Below are 24,087 nucleotides of genomic sequence, written 5' to 3'. Positions count from 1 at the left end.
TGCTGTACCCTACACGTAACTACACTGCAGATTGCAGATGACCTACCATTTCTGGCAGCTTGGAGGGTGTGTCTGACACCATTTGTTTTCAGTGTGTTTATCCTAAAACCTGTCGTGGAGTGGTGTGTAACCTTTGACCCTGTGTGCGTGTGTTAGTCCCTGGACAGTCTGGGGGCAGCGGAGGAAGTGCGCTCCAAACGCCACTCCACCTCAGAGCTGGGCAGCATCAGCTACAGTGACATATGGAGAGAGGGATGGCTTCACTACAAACAGATCCTCACGGAGAAGGGCAAGGTGGGTTAGAGCGAGAGAGAGAGAGAGAGAGAGAGGGGGAGGAAAAAGAAAGAAAGAACAAGTAGAGGAGTAGGACTTACTGTAGTTCAATTAACCATTTCTTCTCTGTCTCTTTCTCTCACTCTCTCCATTCCGTTCTGTGTTACAGAAGGTGGGCAGCGGCATGCGTCCGTGGAGGCGGGTCTTCTCGGTGTTGCGCTCCCATTCGCTCTTCCTTTACAAGGACAAGCGGGAGGCAGTCCTGCGAGGCGCCACTCTGGGAGGTGATGCCGACGAGGAGCAGCCAATCAGCATCCGGGGCTGCCTGGTGGACATAGCGTACAGCGAGACCAAGCGTAAGCACGCGCTGCGGCTGACCACTCAAGACTTCTGTGAGTACCTGCTGCAGGCCGAGGACAGAGATGACATGCTGGACTGGATCAAGGTCATCAGGGAGAACAGCAAGACCGACAATGAGGTGGGTCAAAGGGTACCACTCTCACTTCTCAACTGACCTTTCCCCTCTCAACTCTGAACCTAGAACCCTCTGACCTCTCAGCTCTGAACTCAACTCTGACCCTAGAACCCTCATATCTTATGTCACACACTGCCTCCTATTTATATATCTCCTGTAACGTTGTACATGTCACCTTTCTTCACTGGTGTTGCTACAGTGTAAGGCTGTATTAATGAGGTAGTGGTCTGTGTGTTTGTCTGTCTCAGGAGCTGGGATTCTCAAGACAGGCTCTAATCAGTAAGAAGCTCAATGACTACAGGAAACAGAGGTGAGGGACACCTACCTGTCACTAGACAGCAGTAGTGTTTGGTACATCCATGTTGCTTGTCCTGGCTGGTAGAGTCAGTGTGTAACAGTCTTCTCTCTGTCTCTCCCTGCCTGCAGTCCAACAGGCAACAAGCCAGACTCCTCTCCCAGGGTGCCCCGTGCCAAGCCTTCCTTCCTGCTGGCCAAGATGGAGAACGCTGCCGGGGCACCGCGCTCACCCAAACCTGAGGGCAAAGGTCAGTGGTAGTCAGAGACAGGAACCAACCAGCAATGGTCATTTCAGATGGATGTTTGTTCTGACTCTGTGTCTGTCTGTCTGACTCACTGTCCCTCTGTCTGTCTGTCCCCAGATGAGAGCAGCCCCCCTAAGTCGCCATGGGGGATCAACATCATGAAGAAGTCCAAGAAGTCAGGGCCCAAGGCTTTTGGAGTGAGGCTAGAAGACTGTCAGCCAGCTGCCAATAACAAGGTCAGCCAGAGCCTCCCTTCCTCATATACTGTAAATGTATCATTTTGGGTGTGTTTATATGCACTGTTAAAGTATTTACTGAAAATGTATACAGTCTGATATACCACGGCTGTCAGCCAATCAGCATTCAGGGCTCGAACCACCCAGTTTATAATGTGGTGTATATGTGTGTTGGTAAGGTATATGTGTCCACTCCTGTCCGACCCTCCCCTGTCTGTCTGTCCTCCCAGTTCATCCCTATGATTGTGGAGATCTGCTGTGGGCTGGTGGAGGAGATGGGTCTGGAGTACACAGGCATCTACAGGGTCCCAGGGAACAATGCAGTGGTGTCCAGCCTTCAGGACCAGCTCAACAAGGGGTCGGACATCAACCCTGCAGAGGAGGTGAGCAGAGCAGGATCACATTCGTACCCACGGGCACACACACACTCTAACGTACAGTAAGCAGTAAGCATAGTACACCATGGCTGGATTAGCTGGACACAGTATATCTAGTCATCTGTGGGATGGTGTTAAACAGCTTCACTTGAAATCAGTGGGGTATACAAGTGTTCAACAACGGGAAAGGATAATATGACCATCAACTATTCTATCCAACCATTTCTCTAAAGGTCCTTTTAGTATTGCCTTTGACCTCTCTCTCCTTGTTTTTACCTCTTCACAGAAATGGCAGGACCTGAACGTGATCAGCAGCTTGCTCAAGTCTTTCTTCAGGAAACTTCCAGAGCCCCTCTTCACTGATGGTGAGTCCCATTTTATTAGATGAACCGTCAGTAAAGACATGAATAAACTCACATTCATCCTGCTTTTTACAGTTACAGTTGAATGTTAGTTTTTATTTAAATGTAACTATTCATATTACTCTTATCCTCACAGATAAGTACAATGACTTCATCGACGCTAACCGGATGGAGAATGCCGGGGACCGGCTAAAGACCATGAAAAAACTGGTATGTGAACGTTGTCTGAGCAGGTTTTTCTATTTGCATATCCGGTTTAGTCTTTCCCTGGAAGGATGGGATGATATGTTCAAGGGCTAACAGATTACACAGGATACTCAGAAGTGTTGACATATTTCTCCTTCTCTCTCTCTCTCTCTGTTAGATTCGTGACTTACCGGACCATTACTACCACACTCTCAAGTTCCTGGTTGGCCATCTGAAGACGGTAGCTGACCACTGTGAGAAAAACAAGGTCTGAATACTGTTTTCATAGTGTTTGAATGTAAATGTGTTATTATAGGCTGCATCCTAAATGGCACCCTGTTCCCTATGTAGTGCCCTACTTTTGTCCCGGATCCAATGGCACTTTATTCCCTATATAAAGTGCCCTACTTTTTACAGTGTTACAGTTCAGATGTGTTAACATGTGGTCGTCATTGTAACAGATTATTAAGGAAGACTGATATAATGAGATGTATTGTTTCTGTGTGTGTAGATGGAACCTCGTAACTTGGCCCTGGTGTTCGGGCCCACGCTGGTGCGGACGTCTGAAGACAACATGACAGATATGGTGACTCACATGCCTGACCGCTACAAGATAGTAGAGACGCTCATCCAACATGTGAGTGACCCTCTCCTCCCACACACCACCCAATAACCAATGACAAACCTGTTTACTGGCTTCATGTTAACTCTCCTCCAATGAGCTGTCACTACCCTGTAAGAATAGTCCCGTGTGGCTCAATTTGTAGAGAATGGCGCTTGCAACGTCAGGGTTGTGGGTTCGATTCCCACGGGGGACCAGTACAAAAATGTATGCAGTCGCTCTGGATAAGAGTGTCTGCTAAATGACTAAAATGTACATTTTTTGTCATTTCTCATCTCTGTTTCCTCCCACAGTATCTCTGGTTTTTCAGTGAGGACCTGGACAAGGATGAAAAGGTACAGTAAGTCTTACTGTGGAAACAGCTGTTCAGTTCACACAGTCATGTTGGAGCTGACAGTGTAGTCTGCTACAGTAAACAGCCCAAATAGAATCCTGGGATGTGATATGATACAGTATATCTTACCTATGTGTCATTGGCTGTGTCTCATATTGCACCCTATTCCCTTCGTAGTGCACTACTTTTTACCAGAGCCTTATGGGCCGTGAAAAAATAGTGCATTATATAGAGAATAGTGTGCCATTTGGGACAAAGTCACAGACTCTTGTGCAGGACTTAAATCCAGTGTTCATGTTTTGTTTGACTCGATGCCTTTCTCCCCTTCAGACTCCAGTAGACACGAAGGACCTGGTGCCTGCCCCCAACATCGACCACTTGCTCTCCAACATCGGCAGGACCGCTCTGCTAGGGGAGGCCTCAGGTGAGGGTCCGCCCACCACTGCCCAAATGCACCAATCACAACCTGCACTGAGCTACTGACAGCCTGTGCAGACCAATCACGGTTCATACTGTGGCCGAACTGGCCAATCAGTGACTGTCAATTATTATTGACGGCCACACAGTTGAACCAAATCCATACAATCAAGAAATAGGCATGACATACATTTGAAATGATTTGCACTTGCCGAGTTTCTCCCTTTCCTGATTTGATCAATCACTAGACTGTGCTTCTTTCCTCTCACCTGATTTTATTTTCTTCTTTGTTACTCATCTGTCACTTTCTCTTCTACATCGCTGCCTCCCTCTCTTAGCTGAGCCTGTGGAGCAGCCACTGCGGTAGGATGGGATTTCCCCTGCCAATTCCTGTGTGTGTGTGTGTGTTTGAGAAATAGGGAGTTGTGGTGTGATGGTGTTTGTAAGTAAAAGGTGGGTGGGTGTGTTTGGTATGTGTCACCATCTTCAGAGGAAGTTGCTCTCTGCTCCCTCAGTGTCAGCTTGACTAAGGCAGGAGGTGTGTGTGAGGATGGCCCTGCATTGTCACCCAGTCTGACTAATGGATTAATGACTTCGTGTCCTCTGTCACTGAGAGAGAAAGCCCCTCTACAGTGGTCTGTCCATCTGTCTGTCCTGTCTACCTCACCTGCTCCACTCATTCTCTATAGGCCCTCTCATGTGTTACTCTGGGGTTTTAGTGTGTGTGTGTGTGTGTGTGTGTGTGTGTGTGTGTGTGTGTGTGTGTGTGTGTGTGTGTGTGTGTGTGTGTGTGTGTGTGTGTGTGTGTGTGTGTGTGTGTGTGTGTGTGTGTGTGTGTGTGTGTGTGTGTGTGTGTGTGTGTGTGTGTGTGTGTGTGTGTGTGTGTGTGTGTGTGTGTGTGTGCGTGGTTAACTATACTTGTGGGGGCCAGAAGTCCCCACAATAATAGTAAACAAACAAAGATTTGACCAACTGGGGACATTTTGTTTGTCCCACAAGGTCAAATTATATTTCTAGGGGGTTTAGGGTTAAGGTTAGAATTAGGTTTAGGGTTAGGAGCTAGGATTAGTTTTAGGGTTAGGAGCTAGGGTTAGGTTTAGGGTTAAGGTTTTCAGGATAAGGTTAGTGTTAAGGTAAGGGTTGGGTTTAGGGTTAGGGGCTAGGGAAAATAGGATTTTGAATGGCACTGAATTGTGTGTCCCCACAAGGTTAGTTATACAAGTGTGTGTGTGTGAGCGTGTTTGTGTGTGTGTGTGTGTGTGTGTGAGTGTGCGTGTGTGTGAGCGTGTGTGTGTGTGTGTGTGTGAGCGTGTGTGTGTGTGTGTGCGTGAGCGTGCGTGTGTGTGTGAGCGTGTGTGTGTGTATGTGTGTGAGCGTGTGTGTGAGAGCTAGTGTGAGTGTGAGTGTGAGCGTGTGTGCGAGATGGTGTGACCAAAACTCTTTACTCAACCTTGATTTCTGCCTTCCCTCCTCCCGATGCTTCCTTCACCAGTTGATGTCATCAGTGTTTGCCGTGATGTCATCAGTGTGTGCTGTGATTCCTTAAAGCTGTCGTTTTTCCCCACCCTCGCCCCTCTCTCCAACGACCCTGGTCACATGCCATTCAGTTTGATCAACTCCATGACAATCAGTGGTTTGTGATGACATGTTGTTCTGTGCTGTGTGTTAATGGTGTGTGACCAGTGTCTGTATGATTCTGTTCCCCAGGGGAGGGTGAAAGGTAGAGGGTGGGCACAGAGGATGCACAACTCTCTACTAATTGGATTGTCGTTACATTAGAGCAGTCATATTTCCTGTGTTATAACAGTGTTGAAATTGTGTGTTTAAAAGCTCTAGCTAGCTAGAGAACAGAAAGGTTGATTGTTTTCTGAGCAGCAGCTCTGTGCCCCCATCTCTGCCATTCACGCTCCTCCTCCCCTCCCATGTAACACAGACCAGCTTTACAGTGTACCTTCTCCTCTGACCCTCTCTCTTTTTCCTCTCTCTTAGACTCAACCAACAGTGACTCAGCTAAATCTAAGGTAAGGCCTCAGATAGCCAACTATGCTGTTTTACACTAGTTATTGAACTTGTTATTGAACTTCTGGCCACTCATATCACACAGATAGCAGAAACTGAGCACAGTTTCACAGACACAAAACAATCTTCTTCCACTACCACAAAAATACTTTCAAAGAGCTGAAGCAAGTCACACAATGTTTCTTCACACCATCTAGTTATGGTTGAGGTTGTGTAAATCATCTGACCTTTGACCTATGTGACTTTGTTTTGCCTCAGGGGTCGTGGGGGTCAAAGCGAGACCTCACTGCCAAGGACTTCCTGACACTGTCCATCATGTCCGCTGTCACCGGATGCAAGCGCAGGAATCGCCACAACGGCCGCCTGGTGGGCAGCAGCACGGACGACGACTCGGAGCACGAGCCAATCAAAGCCAGCCACCTGGGCGCGGAGGAGGCGGGGCTGGTGGTGGGAGGAGCAGACACCGCCCCACGAGCAGAGGGAGAGGAAGATGAGGAGGAGGAAGAAGAGGAGTCTGTAGTAGAGAGAGTGAGAGTGCAGGAGGAGGTGGAGGTAGAGGAGGTGGTAGTTCCCAGCATGCCGTGCGGTGGTGAGAAAGAAAAAGCAGGGCAGACTGTGATGCTGCTCCCTGAGGAAGAGGCGGTGACGGCGGAGGTGAAGGGCAGGGCGTGGCGGGGGCCAGAGGACGCTCGCTCTATCGTCTCCGGTTACTCCACCCTCTCCACACTGGGGCGGAGCCTGGCGTCTGAGGGCCGGTGCGATGAAGCTGACGACGAGCGCAGCGAGCTGGTGAGCGAGACGGACAATGAAAGCGGATTCGCCTCGCGCTCCCTTACCCAGGAGAGACCTGAGAAACACCCCCCTTCATCCACTTCACCCACCCTCACACCCCCTACCCCCACACAGCCCCCCACAGCAGCACAACGAAGCTTCCTCTACACACACTACAAACCCCCTGCTGTCTCCCCCACTCCCCAGCACACCACCCCCACCCCCTCCACACACACTCAGGACCCTGGGGAGAGGAGCGAGGGTGGGGCACGATCCACCACACCTTCCTCCTCCTCCTTCTCGTCCTCCTCCACCACCCACAGACTGCACCCCCGGCCCTCGTTCAACTCCCACAAGCTGATTCAGTGTGACACGCTGGCCAGGAAGAAGCTAAAGGACAGAGGGAAGACCAAGGCTCGTTCTCTGGACCTGCTGGACCTCCCTGGGCCTTCAGGAGAGGAGGAGGGAGCTGGGGCACCAGGGGCCCAGAGGGACCGATCCAGGACCAACCCTTCCTCAGGGAGCAGCCAGGAGAGCCTGCGTCCCCCCCAGCCCAAAGCAGCCCTGCCGCCTAGCGAGGCTGCCTCCTTCACCCCCAGCGGGACAGGGCAGGGTCAGGGGCTCGGGTCTCTGGCTGACCAGGTGCGGGCGCGCCTGCTGGGCTCGGCTGATGACCTGCGTATCGTGGGGCTGAGGAAGCCACTCTCCCCAGAGACGAGGAGGAAGAGACGGGCCTGGAGAAGACACACTGTGGTGGTCTCACCTACCGAGACGGGCGACAAGAGGCCTGCGCTAGCCACCAACGAGTTCCCCATGTCCCTCGCCACTTCCAACCAGGACAAACCACAGGGGTCACCCCTCGACCCCCAGGAGCTTGACCCAGGACATCCTCTTCCCCTGGGCCAGAATCCCCCCGTCACACGCCGAACACCAGCCTCCAGGTTCCATCAGTATCTGTAACAATGGACAGAGACTGATAGGCCTGTAAGTTACAAGGCCCCCGGGCCTCCCTCTCAAAGTCTCCCTCCCCTGAGCTGCTGATCCAGGGCTGCTTTCTGAGGGTTAGATAGTGCTGACCCCAGGTCAGTTGCATGATGGCAGTGGGTAGTGGACAGCAGAGCCACAGACAGACACAAGGGGTCTTGTGACAGGTCTGAGAACAGTTTCTGGCCTCCAGTCTACTTACGCTCCCTTTTCATTTGAATCAGCTCCGTTTGCATGGCAAGGGGCATTCCAGTATTTGCCAAAGCTTTTTTGTTGTTGTGTGTTTTAAATAAAATATAAAATAATGCTAATCTGCAATGGGACAGCAGAGAAACAGACAGACAGACCTCATCACAGTGTTAATGTCAATGTTAAAGCCAAGAACTCTCCCTCATGCAGGCAGCAGACAGACAGTGTGTTACTGAATACTAGGATCCTTCCTGTCCTCTCTGTTGCTTCCTGTCTGACACAGGAAGTGAGTTGTCCTCTCCCAGTGCACAGGGAAGAGCATGCCAAACCTTCCCAGGGTTCCTCACAGTGACACTTTCAACAGGGCTGTGGGCTCTCTCTCTGTCTTTCTCTCACACACACACACACACACACACACACACACACACACTAGCTGAGAGATCAGCACGTACACTATAAGAAGAGTACAGGCAGTATTGGAATGTGAGTTTTGAGAAGGAGAACTCTGTCTAACTTTTGGCCCCAGCACTGACTTCTATATCACTCAGTCTTCCTTAATATTCTGTTACTATGACGACCACAGAACAACTGGCTCTAACACTCAACTAGTTGCCAACACACAGAAATAACATAACTCTCACACACACACATGCTCACACATTAGTAGTGGTCTGAAACCAAGCTGCCTGTCTCTCTTTAATGTTTGTCTGTCTGTACATATGTGTGTTTGCCTGACAATACCTGTGAGTATGTTTGAGTGTGCAGGTATTTGTGTGTTGAACTATTTTGTAACATTTGTACAAAGCCTTGTTAAGTTAACCTTGTAAATATATATATATTACATTATCATTATTTGTTGTTGTTTTTTTTGTTCGTTTTTTATGGTTTACATAAGTGCACATAGGTGCACCATCATTTCCTTCAAGATGTTACTTGAAATGTTTCCCTTAATATATTATTTTTTGTTTTATATACAGTATATATTATATATATTTTTTGTATGAAAATAATAAGTACTTTTATTGTGATTTGACTTCTCTGGTGTACCTGTTTTTAAAACAATCAAAAAAGAAACAACCTAAACCTGACTAAAAGCCTGTTCCTTGTTTCCTCATAGATGGCCTTTCTCTGTGACTCACAGTACTATGCAGAAATACTTTCTCTCATTTAGCAAACATAGAATAACTAACTCATTCAAAATTAACATTATCTAGTCGTGGTCCTCTGTAGCTCAGCTGGTAGAACACGGCGCTTGTAACGCCAAGGTAGTGGGTTCGATCCCCGGGACCACCCATACACAAAAAAATGTATGCACGCATGACTGTAAGTCGCTTTGGATAAAAGCGTCTGCTAAATGGCATATTATATTATATATAAAATCCTTAGTTCTGGCAGTTGAAATGCCTATCCGTTTCATGGCTGGATAGCATCCATTTCCACATTTGAAGAAAGCAATGTACTTTCCCCTGGCTGACACTACTATCTACCTTGTGCTGACAATGCTTATCTTATTTTGCAGCAAACGGCTTTATCTACCATAATCTAATTTAAATCAAAATAATGTTTGTATGCATCTCAGCTCTCTTATCAAAGAACGATCACATACTGTCCTTGCAACAACTCTATCATAACTGTCTTTTCAATTGGATTAAGTATTAGTTGGTAATAATTTGCTTGACCAAACCTGCCTATGTGTACCAGAGGAAACATTTGCTTTCATTTTATGGGTGACAGAGAAAGCGCAAAATATTGACAACATGCCCTGTTAAACGTCAAGGATTATAAATGCAACCTGCATGTATACACAAAGTTACATTTTGTAAGGTCTGTCAATTATATTTTCTTTGTTATATTATCAGGAATATTTCGAGTATTAAACCATCTGCACATGGTTTTTCATGTCACATATTTCATTTCCATAAGGTTAGACTCACTCAAGTGGATAACCACTGTGAGCAGGGTGCTTCAGAATTCCAGGACACAAATGACTGATTGCAGAAATGTGGTTACCATAAGTTGCCATTTTGGGGTCTGCTGTGTTTCTAGACTTGCATACCATTCTCTTGGCCATGGTCCAAGATGAGTTTCCATTTCCCAAATACTCTTTATTAACTATCCCTCGACCAATGTCATATGGGACTTATTCTTTGGTTTTCCCCTTTGCTTGACCGGATTTTTGTCATGATTAAATGTAATTGACTTTTTTTGTTGTCTTGTCTTACCTCGAGTTGCCTTACAAGTGCCTGATTTCTGGAGTGTTTTTGTTCTGCAGTGCCATGGTCAGTCCTCACCTCCCCATTAACCCTCATTATTCCAGATTCTCAAAGCCAGAAACCTCAACCTTCACATCTAGTTATAAACCAGACTGAATCCATTATCTTCTCGTTGCTGCGCTTACATCTTAGCCGCTGACCCAAAGACGTGTATCATACGAGCAGCCTCTCTGCGAGGCCATTAAAAGCACACTGTGTCTGGCCAAGGACTTGTCTATGCTGTCTGTTTGCATCTAACAAGCACTTACAAACAGCAGAATACCTGATGCTGCAAGAAGAGGGAAAGTATAGTGCTCTCACCTGCTTTTCTCCCACACTAAGGTTATTTCATGTGGACAGAGTTTTGAATGGTACGCATAACAAGCCCTAATCAAGGGTAACCAATACCTAGAACATGGGAATATGGTACCAACTCATTTGCATTAGATTTCGTTTGATGAACTAACTGTATAAATTCAAACAGTCAGTTAATAGGAGACATACAGCTTAACCGGGCTGAACCAAACTGCTCATGCCTTCATCGAAAATACAAATATATAAATTGTAGAAAATTCACTCAATGTGTGTTTAGCTGTCCGTTTCTTGAAATGTGATATACCTTATGTTTGTTATTATGTCTGTTAATATTTTGTACATATTGTCTTGATATGTAACATATTGTATTGTGTAAAGTACATTTTGAATTGCTTTGAGTAAACGATCTTATAAGAAAATGGCTTGACTAAAGGTTATCCACCTGGAACCATTTCATTCGATGGCTTTTTGCTTCAAAGCAAGGTTTTATTATGTAAATAAACAGAATTACGTTTAAAAAATATATTTTTTGCAGTTGCTTGAAAGTTTTATGAATGTTTAATGTCAATAGTATTCTGTGATCATTGCTGGCATGCGTCATTCCAGGCAACATTTTCAGATATTTCATTGAAATGGGGAAGGATGTCATTCCACATGAAAAAAATTAATTCACAAACCAAAAAAGTGGAACCAGATTTGTGACACCACTGATTGGTATCCACCCAATGCATCCTGCACCACAATAAAATATACAGTACTTATTTTTTTAAGTATCCCTCTAGCGGAGCACATCACGGATGAATCTTGGAACTACATTACCCATAATTATTCTGCTGTAGAGCACTCACGGTCTTGCGCCACACTTCCCTGCATCCAGAGAGGACCTGACAACTCGAAATCGGTGCAAATTAGATCAGTACATTCAATTAAGATTCCTGAAGTCTTGTATACGTTTGTTTCAGTGTATTGTATGTCGGGAAACCTCGTTTGATTGGGGAAATTTAAGTGCGTAAATCTGCCTAAAACCTAGCTAGCTAACAAGTTAGCAAAGTCCTGCTAAAAACAAGGAAATCGTTAGCTTGCTAGGTGGCCTAGCTTAGTAAATAAATGCCTATTTTGACCAGCCATATAGCTAGTTACCTAACCTACGTTTTAAACAGAGGGACGTTAACAATTAGCTAGCAATCTAAGCACCAACAGCTCTAGCTGGGTAAGCAATTTCATGTGCTCTGCCCACAGCCCACTTTGAACCACGGCTATATTTGTCAAATGCATACACGGTTGCAAACTAAGCATGAAAGGGAAATAACCGTCCTAATCCGTATTATATTGTAGCCATCACTGAAATCAAAATTCTTAGCAGCAGCCAAAAGGCTACCAGTATGAGCTCGAGACATTAGGAACAAGACAGAACGTCGAAAGTGGAGCTCAGGAAAATCCGTGGATTCCAAGTAGGCCACGAGAAACGCTTGACTTAAATAATTTCTTAATAATAGAACAATTTATCACTGCAATCTTGGTATTTAATTATAGTTCAAACATACATGAAAAGGTATCATTTTGGAATAAATATATTGACACAGAACTTTATTTGCAACTTTGTGTCAATGTTCTTGACATTTTATATCTCAGTCTGGAACCAGGCTAAATGGGGCAGCGTTACTTATCTTTCATTCTTAGCTTTTCTCTCTTTAAAGGAATAGGTAATCCAAATTACATATTGGTTTCCTTACCCTGTAAGTCTATGGACAAGGTATGGCAGCAATCCATGCATTGGTTTGTATTACATGGCCACTGTTTCATATATGTAACTTAATTGAGCAACACTCAGTGTTGGATACTTTAGGAGGATTTGGACCTGAAGAACAAAAAATGCTAATATCATTGACTTGCATTGGATTTGTGCCACAAATGCTAAAAAGTTTGTTTGATAACAGTGGCCAGGTAAACAAACAAAGCATGGATTTCTGTCATACCTTGTCCATAAACTTCTTACAGGGTAGGGAAACCAATGTAATTTTGTAATTTGGGTGAACTATCCCTTTAAGATGGCCACGACTCCTCTTTTCACACTATATAGCCATATACTATTCTATAAGAACAGTATGAAGGGTAAGGCTTAACATTCACATTGAATTCAATCTCATTTTATGAGTAATTGCAAAATATAATGACAATGAAAAAGTGACAGAGTTCTCCCCTGACATTCATTGATCACCCTGGGCCCAATAAAGTCCATAACCCCAAATTATACCATTGAAGTAGGGCAATGCAACTCCAATAGGACCCTTGCCTTGTTTAGAAATACTATTTTAGCAAGTTGGAGTCATCTACTCGATGAGCTTTAGCCTACTACATTAGGTCCATACCACTGAGACGGGTCAAGAGGTGACCTATGGAACAGTGACCTATGGAACTTTGGAGTACAAAATAGCTTTTGTAATTTGTGAGACCTCACAAAACCATCAGCTACAGCTAGAGTCATATATCCAGGGTTGGGTAGGTTACTTTCTAAATGTAATCCGTTACTAGTTACCTGTCCAACATAATAACGTAATTTTCGTATTACCCAAACTCAGTAACTTAATCTGATTACTTTCCCCTCAATTAGAATAAGACTAAAAGGATCTATCGAATGCATTTGGTGTGATCATCATAGTGGTCTCTGACTTTTTTCAATGCTGAATTTAATGTAATTCACAAATATCCTTTATTTAAAAGTAAATCAAGAAGTAGACATCTCATCTGATTAGTTAAGTTTTTTGTAATCAGATTATATGTAATCAGTTACTCCCCTACCCTGAATATATCTAAATATATGGCTGTGTACAGCCTACTGTAGATTCTAGCCAGTTTTTGTTTACCAAGGGTATATGCATATATGATTTCTATAGTGGCCATCGGTAATGAGTGAAGCAGTCACAACTTACCTGATTTGGTAGTGGCTCATCGAAGAGTAGAGTAGGATTGTAAGGGCACATCTAAATGAATCTGAAAAACTAGGCTATTGAGCAGTGCTATAAAGTACTTAGTAAAAATACTTTCAAGTACTACTTAAGTAGTTATTTTGGGTATCTGTACTTTACTATTTATATTTTTTGACAACTTTTACTTCACTACATTCCTAAAGAAAATAATGTACTTTTTACTCCATACCAACCCTGATACCCAAAAGTACTCGTTACATTTTGACAGGAAAATGGTCTAATTCACACACTTATCAAGATGTTCCCTGGTCATCCCTACTGCCTCTGATCTGGTGGACTCAATAAACACAAATGCTTCCTTTGTAAAATATGTCTGAGTGTTGGAGTGTGCCCCTGGCTATACGTCAAAAATAAAATTGTGCTATCTGGTTTGCGTAATATAAGGAATTTGAAATGGTTTATACTTTTACTTTTGATACTTAAGTACATTTTAGCAATTCCATTTACTTTTGTATACATAAGTATATTTAAAACCAAATACTTTTACTCAAGTAGTATTTTACTGGGTGACTTTCACTTGACTCATTTTCTATTAAGGTATCTTTACTTTTACTCAAGTATGACAATTAAGTACTTTTCCCCACCAATTGCTATTGAGCATATTCCATCACTCTACTTCTGCCTAAATAGTGAAAATAAAATGATCTAAGTCGATAGCTGTAAAATGGCTTGCAGATATTAGCCAAATACTTTAATGTATTGATATCAGGCAAAATCTGTATTTACCCACTATGAAAAAAACAAAATAATGTTTGTGTACATGTTAATTTGCACATTTAATTGTGGGAAAGTTATTTGAAATTCTCGAAAGAAGCTTTTTGACAAATGTTACATTTGGACAAACACGTCCTGCTGATTTAACAAATTGTGGGATAGTGTATTTTAATGCATGCATACCAGGGAAACAAAAACATAACGTATTTCCAAATACATTCTCTTTATAAAAAAAGAAAATTATTTTAAATATATACATTACTTATTGAAAAACTTTAAACAGGCGACTTACAGTCCAGATAGAAAAGAAATATCAAGTATTGCAATGCAATGTACGGACTGTCACTGAACCTTCCAGAGTTAACAACCGATTTCATAAAACTGGTGACCATTTAAAAAAAATCCTGTTAAGTCCCCTCATTTCCATATTTTACCTGGTTCTATCCATTTCTAGTCACCTAATGTGACAATCTTCTCCCGTTCCTTGCTCTGCTGGTTATGCGGACGTTGCTCACTGTTCTGCGCCCTCAGTCTCTCCAATTCACCCTCTAATTCTCTGATCCGCGCCGAATCCGACTGGGGCACCTGGCTCTCATCTGTGATGTCCGGGTTGGCTGCGCGTCGCAACCGGGTGTTCTCTTCCTCCAGACGGGACATGCATTTCTCCAGCTCCAGGTATTCTTGAACCAGCTCTTGCTTGGACATGTTTTGAAGACTCTCGATGTGGTATTTCTCGTAGGTCTCGGAAAAGTCTCTCTGAAGAAACTCCCCACCTGCGTTTCCAGGCCTCCCGATGCAGTCGCTGCCACCACCGCTGCCATAGTCCTCCTCATCCTCGACATCGAATAGCTCGTCCTCACTTGCGGTGTCCTCTGGGCGAGCACCAGTCCCCAACAGACGTCTGGGCCCACTTTCGGTATTCAGATCCGGTTCCTCTCGGTCGTGTTCATCCATAAGGAACTGCGTTGTATTGTAGGGGGCAACGGGCAACCCCTTCGCGAACATCTCTGCTCTCACTCGGGACGCTCGTTCTGTCTCTCGCTCGTCAAGCTTTTTCTTTTCTTCCCAAGAGAGTTTAAAATAGGGCTTCCATTGACGCTTCTTTTTGGATGGTCGACGCCTGTGTTTCTTCTTGCCCTGACGCGCATCTGCAGCTGCCCCGGCGCCCGGAGAGCCAGAGTCGCTTCTCTTCCCACACTCGCCTTGCACTTGACTCAAGGTCTCCTCGTGCGGTCCATCTCCACTATTTCCGTGGGCTACGAGGCCAGCCTCTCCGGCTGCATCTGCTCCGGGTTCCTGGCAAGGCTGTGTTGCTGCTGGGCACTTAGGAAGTGCATTTCCGGCAACGAACCTAGGGCACACCTCCCTCTGTCCGCCTTGCATTTGCCACAACTTGTCTGAAGGGATAACCCCGCCGTCGCTCTCTGCTTGCTGCTGTTTATCACCATATCGCCCCCTATCGTCAGTCTCCAGTCCACGGCTCTCATTGGTTTGGGGATGCTCCACAACTCTTCCTCTCCCACCTGATGGGGTATCTGAAGTTTTCAGGTGATTAGTCTTCTCAATGCTCGGTTCTGTCATCCTGGTGTATGCGGGTGGGCTGTTCGCCTTACCACATGTCAACCGTTGTCTCTGTGCGAATTAAGCTAAATGTTAATTAAAATATATTTTTCTAACTTTTGTTAAGTATACTGTTTCTATGTCTTAATATGAGCAACATTTACTTGACAATAAATGTTTTGCTAACTTTCGAAACGTTCACTATCGCTACTCTTAAAAACAAAGTTATGAATGGTAACACTTGTTACTTGTCGAATGATTCGTCAGAGCTACCGTAGCTAGCTAGCGAACTAACGTTAACTATTTCGGTGCCGTTAGCACTCCCAGTCCTTCTCAAGTTCGTATTTCAGCTCCACAACAGTGACTGTCCAGTATGCTACTATAGAAAGAGTTCGCGATTTTATATCAACTCTACCACTGCCAGTGCGCATGCTGCTTTTCTTGACTGTACTTGTTTTGTGGGATATGTAGTTCCAATGTAGGTAAATTACTAGCGATACCGTCCATGATCAACTACCTGACCCACAATTCTAGGGCATCTATTGAACGTTTAAGCCAATCAGATTTTAGGACATAGGACCACCCTCTCATTGCTGCTATTGGACAAAATGGCATATTCACTGTTGCTAAGCTTAAACCATATTTTTATTGGTTATCCCGAGAGTCAATCAAGTGCACATTGGTCCCATGAGGAAAGCGGTCCGGGCTATTCTTTCAGACGCTACCATGTATAAAAAGAGGGAGGAATTTGTGAACGTTTTGAAGAGTTTGGGAATTGATCTTCATTAATCGACTTCCTACTCATATTGTATACTACTATTAAATTATGACATATGAGTATGTCGTGGCTTTTATCTATTTCGGATTGTTTTGCTCAGTATCAATCATTGAGACAATCCTTTCTTTGTAACGATAATGAAACCGTCATCCTGAACAAACTAGTCCTTTTTTACGGACCGTGTAGAAAAACGGTTAACTATCGGCTACGCGCTATGTTCATTTTGTTATTGCTTTAACAATTACACAATTATTTTATGTGGTTTCAAATAGTTTCAGGTTTTTCTAGCTTTTGTAAAAATTATTCTCTCTGGTGCGGAGCGATATTTCTCTCGCCTCCCACTAATGCGCAAGGATAGGAGTGTAGAACGACGCGTAAAGAAACGACATTTTATTTAACTAGCTAGCTAGTAGCAACACACAGTCAATAGAACTGAACAACGAACGATGGTGAAATGTTAAAAATAACACAATTGCCCACTTTTGAGAGTTAGCCTTAAGCTTATTGTCGACGGTTAGTTACCAGTTGATTAAACGTGCCTCTCTTTGACCCAGTTTCTATATTAAAAACTACCTAAAGGCTTGCCGACTAAACTGGCTACTTACTAGCATTTCTAGCTAGGTTAGCTGGCTAGCTAATGTGTTAGCTAGCGTCGCACATCATGCATGTGCAGTGAAATATACAACTTTAGATTCAAATACTGTATGGTCTTGGCAAACGCCTTGATAATCGTATAAATTAGCATATTATAAAATATACGCTTCTCATTGCAAGCTGGTAACCTGGAAATCATAAATTAGCATGTGAGCTAGCTCGACCAGTAGCTAGGTACCAAGACCAGTTCACGAATCTTGCCAAATAATAATAACTAGCTAGCCAATGCCCTATTTGCATGGATGTTACCATAACCCGGTTCTAACTAAGCAAACATGCTGCACTAAAGTGGGAGTATCGGTGGAAACATGGTTTTGTAATATAGCTAGCTAGCTAACAACATTCAAAACATGCAATCAAACTAAATGTTGAGTTAGCGTTGATTAGCTAGCTAGTTAGTAGCATGCAGCTACTAGCTAGGATAGCTGGTGGTTAGGTCTCTACTGTGGTTGAAATAGCTAGTCTGTGAAGTTACCTAATTATATCTCTGCATTAATGTAAGCAGCATAGATAACTTCAAACTGTCATAATTGAGTAATTACCTCTTCAAACACATAATCTTTTTGCTTTACAAATACACAGTTTAATGCATTATTTGCACATCTCACCGAAAGTGTGCACACAAGACAACAGAAATGACAGTGTATGTATATTTTGACTGATATGCAATGTCCTTATCCCCTGCAGGCAAGAGATTCCTCCCACATGGAGAGGGCACATCTCAGTGGCATTTCACATGGTGCCTACTTGGTGTGTGATTGCTGCTGTAGGCTATATGCATGTGGGCCTACTTTTCAGTGGGTAGGCATCCCCTCCCCCTCATACCATAGACCTTTCTCTCAATCACGTTCACTCTTATCCTGATTTTCTCCTAAATTGTCATCTTCAATCATTCCCCCTCTCACACCGCCTTGCTCTCTCTTACAGTCTTTTATCCTCTCGTTCATCTATTATTTTTGCTCTGTAGTTTTCTCTTACTAAGCATCTCTTCCTCCTGTCCTCTTTTTTTCTTGGTCCTTTCATCATCATTTTTCTTGGAGCAGTTGATGCAAGAGTAGGCTATGCCCGAATGTATAGGCCCAAACGAGGAGGAACTTTCTCTTATGAGGTGCTATTCCTGTAATGTGTTCTCTCAGTCAACCTACCTGGTTAAATAAGGGTTAATAGTCTAACTAGTTTGGTGTGAGGTGCTTGCTAGCTATAACTCTCAGAGTTAAAGAGACTAATATACAGTAAATACGCCATTGTAAGTCGTGCTAAATACATTTCTACATTTATTATTATTATTATTATTATTATTATTATTACATTTGTTAGCAAGCTCACAAATACAAAAATGTACCACACACACTCAAAGTGGGCTGACCAGATGTTCTTCAGTCCAAGGCAAACTTTTGGCAATTGACAGATACCAGCCAAACCTGTGTATCTATCAGCTGCCATATTACCAATTGTTTACTGAAAGAGGAGTGATTGCTGGGGGGACAAGGAGGGAGGGTAGGGTTTGTCAAATGGGTGAGTGGGTGTTTACAGAGCCAGTGGTGTTCAGTGGAAGCTCTAGATGCCTGGGCAGGAGTACAGCAGCTCCTGGATCAGAGCCTCTGAGAGGATTATTGGACATGAGTTAATCTCTCACCCTATATATACTGCAACACGGCTGGGCACAATTGAGAATGGGTCAAAAGATCTATTCTATATCCATTTGGGATTTTTCCCATAACATTATATCAGAGCCATATACTGTATTTAGATAAATATATGGATCTGCATTATATTGTTCTATCCTTTGTCTCTGTTTTGATATTACACATCAAAGCTTACAGAGCCTGTATGATTGTTCTAAAATGGAGGCTTTTGGATCAGGTGTCATTAGTTATTAGGAGACCCAGTGCCATTCTGTGAGAGAGAGAGAGAGAGAGAGAGCGAAGGAGCTTGCATCTATGCTGTAGGGATAGGTCTGTAGATGGTCTGTGAAACATGCCTCTCTCCCCTAGGCCTGGAACCTACAGCTGAGCTCGCTCCTTCTCCTAATTATCCTCTTTATACCCTTATCGAAACCTAATTAAGTCCCAACCCCACGGGTTTGCCACTGCAGCATCGCAGACCAAGACCTATTAATCTAATCCACAGTTAGTATTTCCCCCCGGCTAACTTAAAATGACATACAGCACCTATTAAGTGGAGTCCCCTTCAAAAGCATTTCACTTTGCACAAATTGACGTTGTATGTTAAACATATATGGATGTAGAAGAAGTAATAAATCATAACTTGGGCCCAGAGCTATTTGATCATGTTTATCACCACTGCAGCCTGGTTTTTTAGAGAACATCAGGATAGGCTATAGAAATACATTTATCTTCAGAAGTAGACCAGGCTACTTGCTGCCTCTGCGATATTAAGAACCCCCCCCCCCATAATGGATTTCAGATAACAGATTTTTACAACCACATATAACCGCTAGGTGGCGCCCGGTGATAAGACTTTGAACGTGGGCTGCAGTGTATCCTGTGTTTGGATTGCGAAATACTGCTTTATGCTACCCGTCATTTTGGAAGGAGGAACTGCAGTAAAAAACACTAAATTAATGCAGATTGTAGGCTATATAGGATTAATTGAAAACTCTGTCGGCGGAACTATAGGCTACGCAATTCTTCATGAATCATGAAGTGTAGGCTATTAGATCGATTCAAATACCATAAGAATAGACTCTACCTATGAAATTGGTCAGTGAGATTGTGAAACTTTCCTTTGGCCATGACCAAATTGCCCAGTGGTGTAAAGTACTTAAATAAAAATACTTGAAAGTACTACTTAAGTCGTTTTTTTGGGTATCTGTACTTTACTTTACTATTTATATTTTAACTACTTTTAGTTTTACTTCACTACATTCTTTATGAAAATAATGTACTTTTTACTCCATACATTTTCCTTGACACCCAAAAGTACTCCTTACATCTTGAATGCTAAGCAGGACAGGAAAATGGTCCAATTCACGTATTTATCAACAGAACAACCATGGTCATCCCTACTGCCTCTGATCTGGCCGACTCACTAAACACACATCATTCGTTTGTAAATGATGTATAAATGTTGGAGTGTGCCCCTGGCTATCCGTAAAAAAAAAGAAAATGGTGCCTTCTGGTTAGCTTAATATAAGGAATTTGAAATGATTTATACTTTTACTTTTCATACTTAAGTATATTTTAAACCAAATACTTTTAGACTTTTACTCAAGTAAAATTTTACTGGGTGACTTTTACTTTTAATTGAGTCATTTTTTCTATGAAGGTATCTTTACTTTTACTCAAGTATGACAATTGGGTACTTTTTTCACCACTGAAATTGCCCCTGATAGGCTGCTATGTTCAAAGAAAGTAGGCTATAGCCAGGCAGGCTATATGAGCATGTGTCTGCCGGTACAAGTAATTTGATTTGTGTTTGTGTCAGTGGGTATAGTTTTCAAGCGTTTCTGCGCCCTTGGCTGGCCTCAGATTACGCACTGCTATTAAATCACGCTGGGAGGGACTTCGCATGGAAAGGGAATTAATTACTTTACCGCGCTCTCCTGGTGACGCAACTGAGAAACACAAAACTCAAGACTTGCTGTAGTGTTAAAAAACGGCACATGCACCGGGAATTTGCGCTCCCGAATACATACCCCTGACTTTTTCATATCAGTCAAGAGAGCCACAGGCAGAAAACTACAACGAGGACGACATTGGACCTTGCATCATGTTGGGCAGGAGCAAGAAACCTCCTATCGCCGTGCATCATGAACCCAAGGCAGTGGAATCCCAACCCAAGGCGCATGACCCACTTAGGAAGCTGGGTAAGAGAATAGTGCCTCTCGTTGGTTAAAAAGTTTCTTCTTCTGTCAATATTACTCTAATTTGTTTCCTTGAATCTTGATTAACCGGTCAAACCAACATTATTTTGCTACAACAGATATAAGAGCACATAGTTCAGCTTTGCCTTTTAAAAAAAAGTTACATTTTACAACTGTTGATTGTTTGACAAGTTATTGCTATTATTGTGCTGTGTATTTGTGTGTTGCCCTGGTCCATAAGGGGAAATAAATCAGTGCAGGGTAAGGTTAATGACAGTTAGGCTATTGCGTTCCACATCCATTGGCATCTGTGCTTATTTTTACAAGTTATCAGGAGGCATTGAATGTTTTAATATGGAAATTAAGACTTCTTCTCATTGACAACTTATAATGCTAGGAAGATAAATGGTGAACAATATGCCTTGGTGTTGGCGGTAATCCGTTTTGCTAAACAAATTAAACTATGCTTGAAATCCACTTATGCAATTGTATTTGTAAACGCACACACAAACACAGAGAGGGGGAGAGAGAGAGTGTGTGTGTATGGTAGTGAGAAAGTGTGTGTGTGTGTGTGTGTGTGTGTGTGTGATATAGAAGAGAGAGCTCAACTCAAGTGGAGATTGTGTGTGGGTGCTGACAAGTGGTCATGTGTTTGTGAGGTGTCCACTTATGATTCAGGCTCTCCACCCCACTCCCACAGATCCTCACTCACCAATGAACATCTCTGACCCAGTGCCTAGCTCTCCCACCACCCTCTCTCCATGGCCACCACACCCCCCTTATTCATCCAAACCCGCTCAACTCACGGTCACACCTCGCCTAAAATAGAGAACTGCTGAGGATGGACAGAGCACATCTCAATGTCCCTGTAAAGCCCCTGGATATCTGCCAATCTAGACGACAGAACCATGTCATACTATGTGTGTGTGTGTGTATTTACATGTCACATGCAAGCTCCCTCTTCTTGTTTTGTGTATATACTGTATGTATTTATTAGCATGTGTAAGTACAATTTCACCATAATGCATGATACAATTAATTAAATAATACACGTTTTTCATTCCCCCCCATGTGTTGCATACACACAGGTACTCGCATGTACTGTACCTAAAAAGATACAGCAGTGCATACAATCAGACAAACAAAAAACAAATCCATCAACACAATTTTTTAAAATGAATAAACATGTCACTCATTATTTATTAGCTCTTATTGCCATAAATTGGATGTGGGAATGCCAGATATGTGGTTATATAAAATATTGTCCAAAGGGATGTAGCTAGATATTTAATTTAGCCAGTGTGGTAAAATAGGGGGACTATCTGATTTCAAGAATAATGTTATGTATTTCTTTGCCACGAGCACAGACAGATCAATATATATTTTTCTGATTCTTGTTCCATGGATCTAGTTCACTAGTCCCAAACAGACACAAACGAGGCGTGACGTGAGAGGGATAGAAATCTGTAAACGTTCTGAAATTGTGTTGATTACTGATTCCCAAAACATTGAAATAAGATTGCATGTCCAAAACACTTGATAAAAAGTACCCTTTTGCCTCTTACAGCGGCAACAAAGGAAATACATTTCAGCATTCTTTTTGTGAAGTTTTCCTGGTGCATAGTAAACTCTGTGAATGGTTTTAAACTGAGAGAGCTTGTGTCTGAGGCTGTAGGAAGATGTGTGTGAGACCATTCTTCTTCTCTGCTTATGCAACCAGGAAATCTTGTTCCCATTTCAATCTAGTAACATCTGTGTCGACTGGCATATGATCTAACAACAATTTATAAACCTTAGAAATAAACTTTTTTCATTATTATTCAGTAAGACATCAAGTTGAGATGGGTTCCACAGGAGAACCCTGTTTCAATTTAAACATATGTCAGACTTGGTTCTTTGACCAAGGGGTTCTATGACCTCTTCTTGTTTTGAAAGCCTCTGAGATTAGCACACTGACCTGTGCTATCACAGAATGTGACTACACTAACCTGAGAAACACTTTTTAAGTTGCTATTTTGTGTTCTGGTGGGCATTTCCCTTTGCCATTGAATGACTTGTGGGGTGCCTAACCCTAATCCTAACCCTAACCCCATACACTCTCCATGCATGAGGTCCTGTTAGTCATCACAGACCAAACTAACAGTATCAAATGATTGTGTCTGTAACTGGCTGGAATGCAGGAGGTCAGGAGTGCTGCTGGCCTTGCAGCTCTCAGACTTCATGACCTCTCACAGTGTGTTTTGGCACATCAGACAGAGGAGAACTTACAGTGGGGGAAAAAAGTATTTAGTCAGCCACCAATTGTGCAAGTTCTCCCACTTAAAAAGATGAGAGAGGCCTGTAATTTTCATCATAGGTACACGTCAACTATGACAGACAAATTGAGAATTTCTTTCTCCAGAAAATCACATTGTAGGATTTTTAATGAATTATTTGCAAATTATGGTGGAAAATAAGTATTTGGTCACCTACAAACAAGCAAGATTTCTGGCTCTCACAGACCTGTAACTTCTTTTTAAGAGGCTCCTCTGTCCTCCACTCGTTACCTGTATTAATGGCACCTGTTTGAACTTGTTATCAGTATAAAAGACACCTGTCCACAACCTCAAACGGTCACACTCCAAACTCCACTATGGCCAAGACCAAAGAGCTGTCAAAGGACACCAGAAACAAAATTGTAGACCTGCACCAGGCTGGGAAGACTGAATCTGCAATAGGTAAGCAGCTTGGTTTGAAGAAATCAACAGTGGGAGCAATTATTAGGAAATGGAAGACATACAAGACCACTGATAATCTCCCTCGATCTGGGGCTCCACGCAAGATCTCACCCCGTGGGGTCAAAATGATCACAAGAACGGTGAGCAAAAATCCCAGAACCACACGGGGGGACCTAGTGAATGACCTGCAGAGAGCTGGGACCAAAGTAACAAAGCCTACCATCAGTAACACACTACGCCGCCAGGGACTCAAATCCTGCAGTGCCAGACGTGTCCCCCTGCTTAAGCCAGTACATGTCCAGGCCCGTCTGAAGTTTGCTAGAGTGCATTTGGATGATCCAGAAGAGGATTGGGAGAATGTCGTATGGTCAGATGAAACCAAAATAGAAATTTTTGGTAAAAACTCAACTCGTCGTGTTTGGAGGACAAAGAATGCTGAGTTGCATCCAAAGAACACCATACCTACTGTGAAGCATGGGGGTGGAAACATCATGCTT

At 43.3% G+C, this 24,087-nt stretch overlaps 3 protein-coding genes across 3 annotated transcripts in view; 2 read left to right on the top strand and 1 right to left on the bottom strand.

Moving 5' to 3' along the window:
• Positions 1-7,900, top strand: part of LOC311105094 (rho GTPase-activating protein 23-like) — a gene marked incomplete at its 5' end in the record, with an annotated part of 54,014 nt that extends 46,114 nt beyond the window's left edge. Inside the window, 14 exons of the mRNA XM_084147095.1 lie at positions 157-294; positions 443-751; positions 997-1,058; positions 1,175-1,293; positions 1,408-1,526; positions 1,757-1,909; positions 2,190-2,268; positions 2,402-2,475; positions 2,630-2,719; positions 2,963-3,088; positions 3,367-3,408; positions 3,738-3,831; positions 5,814-5,845; positions 6,102-7,900. Of these exons, the coding sequence (XP_084003221.1) occupies positions 157-294; positions 443-751; positions 997-1,058; positions 1,175-1,293; positions 1,408-1,526; positions 1,757-1,909; positions 2,190-2,268; positions 2,402-2,475; positions 2,630-2,719; positions 2,963-3,088; positions 3,367-3,408; positions 3,738-3,831; positions 5,814-5,845; positions 6,102-7,574 (2,910 nt within the window). The 3' untranslated portion in view covers positions 7,575-7,900. The remainder of the gene's footprint in view (positions 1-156; positions 295-442; positions 752-996; positions 1,059-1,174; positions 1,294-1,407; positions 1,527-1,756; positions 1,910-2,189; positions 2,269-2,401; positions 2,476-2,629; positions 2,720-2,962; positions 3,089-3,366; positions 3,409-3,737; positions 3,832-5,813; positions 5,846-6,101) is intronic.
• A 6,070-nt stretch (positions 7,901-13,970) lies between these two features.
• On the bottom strand, positions 13,971-15,984 carry LOC311145302 (protein HEXIM1-like). The gene has a single exon (XM_084181537.1). It carries the CDS (start codon positions 15,634-15,636, stop codon positions 14,506-14,508), a length of 1,131 nt encoding a protein of 376 aa, XP_084037663.1. The 5' UTR covers positions 15,637-15,984; the 3' UTR covers positions 13,971-14,505.
• A 4,562-nt stretch (positions 15,985-20,546) lies between these two features.
• The window catches only part of LOC311100483 (1-phosphatidylinositol 4,5-bisphosphate phosphodiesterase delta-3-A-like), a 30,065-nt gene continuing 26,524 nt past the window's right edge, over positions 20,547-24,087 (top strand). The window contains 3 exon segments of the mRNA XM_084141405.1: positions 20,547-20,652; positions 20,654-20,660; positions 20,663-20,876. Coding sequence (XP_083997531.1) covers positions 20,579-20,652; positions 20,654-20,660; positions 20,663-20,876 — 295 coding nt within the window. The 5' untranslated portion in view covers positions 20,547-20,578.

This window comes from Coregonus lavaretus (genome assembly GCF_964263955.1).
Source record: "Coregonus lavaretus genome assembly, chromosome: 2".
In the NCBI taxonomy this organism is placed as follows: domain Eukaryota; kingdom Metazoa; phylum Chordata; class Actinopteri; order Salmoniformes; family Salmonidae; genus Coregonus; species Coregonus lavaretus.
This window is presented reverse-complemented; position numbering and strand designations above follow the sequence as displayed.